Genomic DNA, 11,769 nt, shown 5'->3' with positions numbered 1-11,769 from the left:
ATGACTTTGTTTCATTCCTGAAGACACGACACTCGTATGTTCCAGTGTCATTAGTCATCACATTCTCCAGAATCACATTCCCCAATGTAGCATTCATGAGAGAAAAAACCCGGTTTAGATATGCTTCATGCTGGCCTTCTGACTGAACGTGACCATCACGGAAAAAAAACACAACTTCCTTCTCCTTAGCTTTTACCCACTTCCACATGTCTCTGTTATCTTCAATTTCACATAGCAGAGTGACGTTTTGTCCTGTTTTAGCAGCGATGTTTGTCTGAAGAAAAGGAAAGAGGAAACAACACAAAGAATAAATGTTAAATTAACTGTTCTCTTCCACAGAAGCTCACCAGTGTCAGTGCTCAGTAGGTTATGACTAGGGCTGGGTATCGTCACTGATTTCTAGAATTGATTCGATTCTGATTTGAATAAGAGAAATTTTGACTCAGTCAGAAATATTAAAATTCGGATACATCACAGCAGATGCCTTTGTGTCAAAGTCACTGAGGATAAAACACAGAAAAACATGAAGGAGATTCTCCTGGCCTGACGGACAAGAAATGATCCCTGTTGTCTTTGCTCAAAAACTGGTTTTAGTCTTCCACTCTCTTCCACACTCAAAAACAGATGACAAACCAACTCAATCACACATTTTCTTAAATCCACTCACTCCCACTGGCTCTGTTTATTACTAACCACTATGTAACTGCTGTAATTTCACAGTAACTGCCATCTCCTATTGACCACACTTATACAGACTGCATATAACTACCAACTCTCTCCAGCCATGGTAAATGGCCTGTATTTGTTTAGCACTTTTACTTAGTCCCCAAGGACCCAAAAGCGCTTTACACTACATTCAGTCATTCACCCAAGCTACATTGCAGCCACAGCTGCCCTGGGACAGACAGAAGTGAGGCTGCCATATTGCGCCATCAGCCCTTCTGACCATCACAAGTGTCTTGCCCAAGGACATAACGCCCGAGACTGTCCGAGCCGGGGCTCGAACCAGCAGCCTTCCGATTACAAGACGAACTGCCAACTATTGAGCCACGATCGCCCTGATGATGTATTACCTACATTGGTTGAAAATATTCATTTCCAGAGAAAAGACACAGGCAGACTATGGTTACAGGATGTGATATTACAACCCTAATAAAATATTTAGTGCATCATGTATTTGTTCAAGACGTATTTCTTTGTTATGGTAAAGAAAATGAAAATCATGATGAACAACAGAAGTGGTGATTTCTCTAACTTTGTGTATATAATTTGGCCTTTTCTACTGATTTAGGCCAGAAATAAATACATAATATCATTTCATTTCTTTTAAAGGTTTATTTGCAAGACACAAAAAGAGTGAACATTGAAAAGTTAAAAATGTATTGTGCATGAACCAAATTAAACATTGCGATAGAGCAAGGTGCAGATGTGTGTCACAAGTTAATCTGGCTGTAGGCTATGGCACTTGGTCACAGGTGGCGATAATTGACTCGACTCCATTTGAGTGCACACAAAGTAAACTGCACGCTTTAGTTGTGAAGTAAAAACACTGAAATCGGAGTCATAACAGGGGAACGAAGACAAGATTCCCCTGATCCTTTACTCTTGGTGTCCTGTGAACAGCAGTGGTATGGTTTTAATTGTTTGCTGTTTTCGTGATTGCCTCGCACATGAGAATATCACCAGGTAAACTCGCAATATTTTTAAACATTTTGTTGTTAAACAGCAACACGACTGACGGAGTGTGTTTGAAGGAACCTCACAGATGAAATATATATATATATATTATTATTATTATTGTACAAACTAACAATTACAGTGAATATCTTACAAGTCAAAAAGATATGCAAATATAAATTGTCAATTTTAAAATCCTGTGCACAAGTTTTGCAAACAAAGTTATTTGCATCCATTTACCTTGATTTTTTAAATAACCATTTCAAACTATTTACAGACCAATCAGCTGCTCTTCAATAAGATGCCACAAATTATTTGTGCCACTTCAAAAACATAATTTCTGTCCACTATAAAGGAGAACATCACACCTGATACCTGCAGGTCTGACAGCAGCAGGTGTATCACTCCTGTTTCTACCTGGAGACAGCAGTCGCCTCATTGTTCTGACACAAACACAAAACTATCCACAACACCACACACTAACTACACAAGACAACACATTAACTACACACTCCAAACACGCTAAACGTCACAAATCTCTCACATCTCAAAACTCTCTCTCTCTCTTTCTGCTGTCTTTCTCTCTCTCTCTCTCCTAAAACTTCCCCTGTTTTTTCCCGGGGGGGGGGGGGTCATAAGCAGAGAGTGCTTGCTAGCACTGTCCTTACGTGAAGAAACTATTGAGGAAAAACGGCGCATATATATTGTTTATCATGACTCTGGTTTTACGTGGCCTATCAACACAATTTATAAACTGGTATCTATCACCTTGTTGCTTTGTCTTTAAGTGGTCATGTGATTGTCTTACCACGACTACTTTATTCTTCCTCAGTCAAACAGCAGCACTCATGCGATTGTTTTGCCCCCTGAGCTCCAGGTGTTGTGCTAGACAGTGATCGTGATTACCGTCCGCGGGAGCGCGCAGCTGCTTAAAGCTGTAGCGTCCAGATTACTTACAGCCACTTCTGTGCAACTGATATAAGATGCGGTAAACTGAACACAGCTTCAGTAGGGGTGCAACAATACACAAAATTCACGGTTCGGTTCGGTTCGGTTCGATACTTTGGTGTCATGGTTCGATGTTTTTTCGATACAAAAAAAATGTTCATGCCTTTTTAATTTGTCATTTATTAAAATTATAAATATATATTTTAACTCAAAAGTACAGTTTTTAAATTTAACCCTAACCCTTGTGCGTGTTTTTTATTTTGACAGCGAATGCGCACCTGCGGACCACTTATGTGCACCCCTGGTTATTTAGCTCGTCATATTGCAGCCACAGAAATTCTTTTGTCCATGAAACCATAAAGCTGCACTTTCTTTTTGCCTTATAGTCTGATTTGTCATAACTTCTCCGTTTTGTGGTAAGCTTTTCTTTGGCTGTCACTTCTTCACCCTGACCTGTCTTATTTGGCTCAGCAGAACTGAAATATAAATCCTGCTGCTTTTACACGCGCACTCACATAAGCTCAGCGATTCTCTGCGCGATCAACCTCTCACATGTTTAAGCTTGCTGCGGGAGATTTCACTTGTCATGTTTGCATAGTAAGCTAACGATTAATAAGACGATGTCAGAGGAATTGGTGCACAAATTATCATCACTCACAGATCAGTGCTGTCGCTCTCTATACACAGTTCGCACGATTGCAAAGTGAAAGCAAAAAAACAAGCGCAAATTCAAACGCGACTTCAATATGTCACATATTGACAGTGGCTCACCGATGCCAATGACATAATTACCCAGCTACATTTCTGAAAGAATGCAAAAGCATTGACATATATTTTTCCTACAATAGCCCGACGGGCAGGGAAGAGATAGATTTTGGTAGCCCGACTGAAAAAAATCGCTAGCTCCGGGACGTCGGGCTAGCGATATTGCAAGCCCTGTATCTGATTGAGGAATCACTCATCTTTGTCTTTGCACTAGGATGATGTCGGCGTAAATGTGCAGTCATATTTGTTGTGTTCCCACTAGTGCTTTCAGGTTAATCTCGTTGAAATGACCTTAACGCCACAACACGGCAAATCTCCGTTAACGAGCTACCGCCGATCGCCCCGTGCATGGGGCTAGACGGCCAACATGTTAACGAGCTAACTGCGCTAACACACTAGCTCCCACCCATGTAATTGAGCATTGCATGGCACATCCAACATACTGTTTTACTTTAGTCCATGACTCGCTTACCTTCAGGGTCATACGTCACATGAAAACCAAAATAATTCCAAACGCCAGATCTGAATGAGGGTGGGGGAGGTCCATGTTGCAAGGAGAGCTTAACTTCTGTCTCGCTAGCTTGCCCTGCGCTCTTCCTTCTGACGATGCTGTCTGTGTTGAGCGCTCAGTGAATCTGCGTTCGACTACTCCGCCTAGGCTCGACAGTGCAGCCTAGGCGGAGTAGTCGAACGCAGATTCACTGAGCGCTCAACACAGACAGCATCGTCAGAAGGAAAGTTGATAAAATAAATTACAAATTTTGTATTGTTCGATACATATGCGTACCGAACCGAAAGCACTGTATCGAACGGTTCAATATCGATACGAATATTGTTGCACCCCTAGTAGTCAGCTACTTCCGTGCAACTGATATAAGATGAGGTAAGCTGAACACAGCTTCAACGTCTGTTTGTTGAAAAATAGTAACGGACAGCGTTTCCTTGTTAGTAACTGTAACGGCGTTGTAACGATAGGAATAGTATCGTGTGATCGTGGTCTGCACCACGTTTGAATTTGTTTCATGCACAACACATTTGTACCTTTCAATTGTGTCTGTTTGTGCGTCATGCAAATAAACCTTTGAAATGAATGAAATGATATCATATATTCCTTATTGGCCTACATTTGTACAAAATTCCAAATTATATACACAAAGTCATAGAAATCACCACTCCAATTGGTCATCATGATTTTGATATTCTCTTTTTCCATAACAATGAAATACGCCTTGGACAAATATGACACATCAATATTTCATTAGTGTTGTCACATCACATCCTGTAAGCATCGTCTGCCTGTGTCCTTTCTCTGGAAATGAATGGACAAAATAGAAAATGTTGAGCATTGAAAACTGAGAACGTTGGGCAAGTTCAACAGAAATGTGTTTGTAAGAACGAAAAACCAAATTGTTCCTACAATAGTTATGGAAAGTCTAACTGTTGTATGACTGTGTTCTACATGTTTATCTAATGGAAAATAAAGTTGCTATTGTTTCAGTGCAGTTTTTTGATAATTCTGAGTGGATTTACACAGTACGGATCTAAATGACCCACAACAAAATCAATGTCAATTGTTTGTTATTCAACATAATACAAGGGTTGATTTCCAAAACATGTCTATGATCTTCAATTTGTAGCAGATCCACTATCACACAGCAGCTGGAGCAGTCTCCAATGGAGGTCAGTCCACTGCTGCCACCTGTGGCCAAATACCATAGCCCACTACTAGATTAACTTGTGACACATCTGCAACTGCTGCTACGATCACATTGAGTAGAGGCTGAGTGGCTGCACTTACCCCTGGTACATCCAGATCTACCAACAATCATGTTGAAAGATGCAATCCCAGCAATGTGGATTGTCAACACTGAAATCAATCAGTAAGCAAAGACAACAGGGATCAATTTTCTCTGTTTATTTAGCACCCACAACATTTGTAGTAGCCTTCTGCACTTTCCACAGAAGGTGCATTCAGTCTGCAAGATTGAATGAGATTGTCAGAGTCATTGTCTGACTGTTTATTATTAATCACCTGCTGTACATTCACAGTAACTGCCATCTCCTTAAAAATGTTTATTAGATTAACCACACTTATACAAACTGTATATAACAACCAACTCTAAAATGTTTGTTCGCAGAGAAAAGACGCAGACAGACTACGCTAACGACATGTGATGTTACAACACTAATGAAATATTAGTGTCATTTCATTCATTTCAAAGGTTTATTTGCATGACGCACAAACAGACACAATTGAAAGGTACAAATGTGTTGTGCAAGAAACGAAATCAAACGTGGTGCAGATGTGTGTCACAGGTTGATCTGGCTGTAGGCTGTGGCACTTGGCCAGAGGTGGCGCTGGTTGACTCGAGTCCATGTTAGTGCACAAAGTAAACTGCTCGCTTTAGTTGTAACTAGTGATGTGCGATACCACTGATTTCCTTTCTGATCCAATACCAAGTAATATTCAGGGTGGTATCGACGATACTGATCCGATACCGATACTTTGTACAAAAACTTATTTTATTTATTGTATCTCAAATTATAGCGTCATAATGATTACAGGACATCAGATTACTTCTTTTTATCACTTAATAATGCAGAGTTCATCATATAGAAATAACAAAACTGAAGTTGTGCTATTTGAACACCTTGCCTGCCTGCAGCACTAAAGGACTCCGTGAGAGACGTCTGTCTCGCCCTAGCAGCACCTGTCCCTCTCCTCCTCTTCAGTTCGCCTCAACATACTCTCCTCATATTCTGTGATATGATTTACTCTGAGGTGTTTGACAAGGTTGGTGGTGTTGCCACAACACCTCACTTTTTTGCCACATGTATCGCAAACCAGCTCAGCTGTTTGTGGAGGTAAAATACATCTGCACATGACTCCAATTATCCTCAGCCATTGTTGTGAGTGCGTGCGCACCAAGGGGCTGCAGACATTTATGCAAAAACACAAAAACGCTGAAACCGGAGAAATAACACGTGCGAGGGGAACGATAACGACGACAAGAGTCTCCTGATCGTTTACTCTTGGTGTCCTGTGAACAACATCGGCGTGGTGTTAATTGTTTGCTGTTTTCCCGATTGCGTCGCGCATGAGGATATCACCAGGTAAACTCGCCACATTTTTATACATTTTGTTGTTCAACAGCATCAAGACTGACGGAGTGTGTTTGAGATAAGACTGTGGTCAAGTGAGCCCTCACTTACGAAGTCACAGTCAAGCTAGCCGCCCCGCCAGCCGCACCTAAAATGTTGTTGCACTACTCTTACGCATATTACGGTATAGGTGCCGACTGGCTTAGAAACGAAGTGTTTTCTGTCCTGACACTATTTTACTTCACAATCCACTCCCAGTTTTGGTTTATCTCCACTTTCCCCCCTGTGATCCACAGCCCAAATTACTGTATGATTCAGAGAAAATTAACAATAAAATTTACCCAATTTACTCAACTGTACTTTTAATGTCCTCATTTTTGAGCTCAGATTACAGGGAAACTGTAAGAGGTGACGCAGATATCTCACTGGATTCTGACTCTAGGCTGTCGCCACTCTGCACCCTGTGATCCACAGCAAAAATTACTGTACGGTTTTTGAGAAAATTGATAGTAAACTTTGCACAATTTACTGTACTATACTCTATATATTCTCATCTTTGAGCTCCGATTACAGGAAAACTATAAGAGGTGACGCAGATATCTCACTGGATTATGACTCTGGGTGACCCCCACTCTGCACCCTGTGATCCACAGCCAAAATTCAAATCAAAGATGTTAATATGTGGAGTACAGTAAAGCATAATGGGAAGATTTTGCTATGAATTTTCTCCAAAATCCGTACAGTAATTTTGGCTGTGGATGACAGGGTGCAGAGTGGAGATGGCCTAGATTCATAATCCAGTGAAATATCTGTGTCACCTCTTACAGTTTTCCTGTAATCTGAGCTCAAAGATAAGAATATATAGAGTACAGTAGAGTAAATTGTGCAAAGTTTAATATCAATTTTCTCAAAATCCGTACAGTAATATTTTCTGTGGATCACAGGGTGAAGAGTGGCGACAGCCTAGAGTCAGAATCCAGTGAAATATCTGTGTCACCTCTTACAGTCCGAGCCTTTTCGGTGTGGCCTCACAAAATTATCACGACCACAACAACCGTGAAAATAGTTGGATCTACACTGCTGCCCAATCACAGCTGCCTGATCATGTTTTTAATTAGCAATTTAGCAAAGTTGATGGTGGTGGTGTGTGTGTGAGTGAAAGACGGAGAGGGAGAGAGCGACAGAATTTCTGTTATAACCTTCATTTTTATGGACGCACAGTGTGAGCACTCAGGTCGCATCAGAGCATCGGGTCGTATAGTGTGAGACCCTGCATCGTGACCTATGAACTTCTAACCCCTGCGAGTCAATCGTGCAGTTTGAGCAGGAGCTGAATCGCGCGACTGAAAAAATCGCACAGTGTAAGCCCAGCATAAGAGTAGTGCAACCACATTTTCGGTGCGGCTGGCGGAGCGGCTAGCTTGACTGTGACTTCGTAAGTGAGGGCTCACTTGACCGCAGTGAGATAAGATGACACATTTGGCGTTATTTTGCTGGTTTGTCGGTAGCAGCTCCTAAAACGCAAGTCGACCAACGCCAGTAGATCTGGAACACGGCAAACGGATTCATGACCTGATGCATACCATCAGGTGCTGAAAACGACGAAAAACCAAACCCTTAAAGTCCCTCGTGCATCGAAACGTAGAGCTAGAAATTTTAATTTAAGATCAATAAGATCAGTGCTTTAAGTGGCCCAAAAGAGGTGCCGGTACTCTATTTTTTTTCGCCTCCCCTGAGGTAACAACAACTATATTGAATGGGTTTTATATACAACAGTCAACAGACAACCTTATACAAAATAATAAATCATTTTATTAGTTTGTGGATTTGCTTGAGCTAGAAAGAGCTACTGAACATAAATAAAATGTGCAAAAAGGTATTGAAATTTTTTTTTAACAAAATGTACATAAAATAAATTATAAACTAATTTGTATTTTGCTCTCTCTTGAGTCACTGCTGCTATCAGCAGCAGCACTTGTAAAGTTTTTTTGTTTTGTTTTTTACACAAAATGTATATAAAATAAATTATAAAATAATTTGTATTTTGCTCTCTCTCTTGAGTCCCTGCTGGTATCAGCAGCAGCACTTGTAAAGTGTACCTGCAGAGCTTGGTAGTTCTCCCATACTACTTTCACTGTTCTCTCACTTGAAGCAACCCAAACATAATAACCATAGAACAGTAGAATATAATCTTGAGTCTTGAAGATGGTTTATTTCTTTACCCCTGAAAAATATACAAAAGCAGATTCAGCAAAATACAATCACAGTACACCAAATGAAAAATGAGAAATACTGTACAAATCATTTTACCTAGAAAAGGCTCCAGCACGTTTTGGGCTCCACTTTCCTTTCACTTTGGGCTTCGCAGTTTGTGGATGCTGCACTTCTCCTCCCTAGTGCCAGCCATGTCTGCACATATGTTTGTGCGTTAAACTGATCCAAGGGTGGTCCGTTGCATTTCAGGAAAATCATATTTGAAAGCCTTTTGATGTCGAGAGAGTTTCTTTTATCTGTCAAAGTATCATTCATTGAGCTGAAAGCTCGCTCGCATTCACTTGTTGATACTGCAATGGTGTGGACAGCTGTAAGAAGCGGCTTCAGGGCTGCTGGTGTCTTGGAAGCTTTAAGGTCTTTATACTCCCTAAATCCTAGGACACTTTCCCTCTCCCCAACTCTGAATCTCTGACATAAATGTCTGACCACTGCATCCCCATATTGAATATCTAGAGATGCAGGCCAGGAGTCAGACTGGAGGACCTTGATGTCTGAGAGGAGGTGACTATCTGTCTTTTCAGATGAGGTTTTACTGACATGCGAGGGAGTTGTTGGAGTCATCCTGCACTTAACATTTTCAGCCAGGCTATGGAAAAATTGGCCATGGTTGATTTTTATAACCCTCTGATTTTCATGCAGGCATACATTTCTGAAGATTTTCTCCTTTTCAGCTTCAATGGCAGTTTGTGTGTAGGGACCAGGTGTGGATACCATTGACTCAAACACCCGGATTTGTCGGTCCAGCTGCCTGTCGGCTTGATCCAAAGTCATGTCCCGTCTCTGGAGCATTCTTGAGAGGTCACTGAGTTCTGTGAGAGCGTCATACATGATGCCAAGATTGACCACAAAAGAAACAGTAGTGAGAACATCATTGAGTCCTTTGTATTTTGCTCTCTCTCTTGAGTCCCTGCTGGTATCAGCAGCAGCACTTGTAAAGTGTACCTGCAGAGCTTGGTAGTTCTCCCATACTGCTTTCACTGTTCTCTCACTTGAAGCAACCCAACGCACTGATAAAACACAGCCTATCACAAGGAGACGTTGTCCAACATTGTGAGCACTCTCGGTTAACTCCCTTTGGTTTTTTTGGTGATGCATGGTAGAGGGAGTAAAGCTGATCTAAGAATATTTTAAAGTGGTTGATTCCTCCTACCTCCTTCAAAACATCACAAACTGCCAGTTCCAGTCTGTGATTGGAACAATGCCAGACAAACAGGTAAGGGAATTTGGAACAAAGCTGCGCAGCAACTCCTGCTTTCCTCCCAAGCATCACTGAGGCTCCATCACAAGCAAATGCCAACAAATGTTCCTGTAGGTAGTGAGGGTCAAAGCCATTATTATGAAGACATCCTAACAGTGCTTCAGTGATGTCCTTTGCTGTGGTCCCCTGCAGCTCAATCAGTTCAAAAAATATTGTGTCTGGATTTTCACTGGAAATAGCTGACCGCAGGCACACGACAAGCACAGACTTTCCACTTATTGTAGTGGATTCATCAATGAGCACACACAATTTTCTTTCATTCATCACTATGTCATTGATTACCTTCTTTTTCATTTCAGCTGCAATGTGATCCAGTATATTTGCACATGAGTTATTAGAGTGCAAAACTCTGCCCATCTTGACACCATTTAAGACTTGCAACTGGACATCTATTGGCATGTCTGTAAAGGCACGCCCATGCTTGCCAATCTTATAAGCTGTTCTAAACACATTGCAAGTTGAAGCGTAGTCAGCCTTTCTCATATCTTCAATGTGTTTTTGCATTGTATTTGTGTTGCCTTCTCTTTTATTTCAACTGCTTTCTTGTGATAAATTGAGTCTCTGTGCTCTTTTATTTTTTTTCGTAGTGAGTTTTGTTGTGCAGCCTTGTCCCTTCCAAAAGACGAGATTAAGCACCCACTCCACTCCTGCGACACTCTCTGCCCTTGCTGCATGTCCACACGAGCACAAACTTGACTACACACACTACAACCCAACTTTTGATTTCTGCTGATCAGCCACTTGTAATTTGTGGAGAAATACCGGACTTGTGCTTGGGACCAACATTCTGGCCACTCATGCTCGCTAACGCGGCTGTTGTCATCGGTAGAAATGGTGTCATTCTCGTCCTCGTCGTCGCAAAAAGTGCCGTCGTCCGCGGCTGCGGCACTAGTGCAGCTTTCATCTGACCTGCAGCGATATCATTCTGGCTTGGTGGGGTGTCAGCCAGCGAGTCCTCTGATTCTGACCTTGTTCTTTTACTACTCAGAGTCTGAAGCCAGGAGAGCATATTAAGTGTTCATTGTTTTTGTATTTTAACCGAGCAGCTGTTTGCGCGTTTTACACAACCTCTCCGGACCACGTTGAGTTGTTGACATGACAACGGCAAAAGCGACGCATGCGCTTTTCACTTGTAAAACACATTGGTGTATGGGTAATGTAGTCTCTGCTCTCGGTGGGACGAATTAGGAAGCGTGCTTGTGAAGGGCGCTCTGAAAAGCGGCAGCGCAGCCAAACGATTATAACAGATGTGCAAATGAGAGTACCGGTACGCTAAAAGCACGTTCTGGGCGCATGGAGAGGTGGCGGTACTCTCAAGAGCTATATTTAGAAGTGGCGGTACTGAGTACCGGCGCGTACCGGCCCACTTAAAGCACTGAATAAGATCAACATTATTCGGTAACTTTAGTTTTAACAAAATCCTAATGAACTTAGCATTAGCATTGCCAAACCTTTCAATCAAGCAAAAAGGATAACTTACTGTTTTGAAATCATCAGAGACTTTGTCGGTCATAATGACGAAAAACAAGATTTACTACAGCAAGTGAAAAAAGGGGAAGATTCACGTGATGTCTCCAATGACATATGCCGCCACACACACTCTCTCTCTCTCTCTCTCTTCCCGCTATGTCTCTCCCTCTCCCTCCCTCTCCTGAAAGCCTCAGACGTGGCAAAGATTCACGTACTCCATTTTTCACGAACTTTCTGTGGTTTAGCCCACCGAAAAACGAAGAGAAAAAAAGTTC

The 11,769-nt window shown here is 41.7% G+C and overlaps 1 protein-coding gene and 1 pseudogene across 1 annotated transcript in view; both read right to left on the bottom strand.

Moving 5' to 3' along the window:
- Nucleotides 1-11,690, bottom strand: part of LOC146673113 (uncharacterized) — a 12,435-nt gene extending 745 nt beyond the window's left edge. The window contains exons 1-2 of the mRNA XM_085389890.1: nucleotides 11,505-11,690; nucleotides 1-274 (exon numbers count right to left, since the gene is read on the bottom strand). The exon at nucleotides 1-274 is cut by the window's left edge and continues 45 nt beyond it. Of these exons, the coding sequence (XP_085246016.1) occupies nucleotides 1-274; nucleotides 11,505-11,537 (307 nt within the window). The 5' untranslated portion in view covers nucleotides 11,538-11,690. The remainder of the gene's footprint in view (nucleotides 275-11,504) is intronic.
- Nucleotides 8,711-11,416, bottom strand: LOC146673114 (E3 SUMO-protein ligase KIAA1586-like; annotated as a pseudogene).
- Nucleotides 11,691-11,769: the final 79 nt, after the last annotated feature.

The sequence above is a fragment of the Rhamphochromis longiceps genome, linkage group LG3, assembly GCF_057381845.1.
Source record: "Rhamphochromis longiceps isolate RC_006_pf linkage group LG3, R_longiceps_female_GT1.1, whole genome shotgun sequence".
NCBI lineage: Eukaryota > Metazoa > Chordata > Actinopteri > Cichliformes > Cichlidae > Rhamphochromis > Rhamphochromis longiceps.
This window is presented reverse-complemented; position numbering and strand designations above follow the sequence as displayed.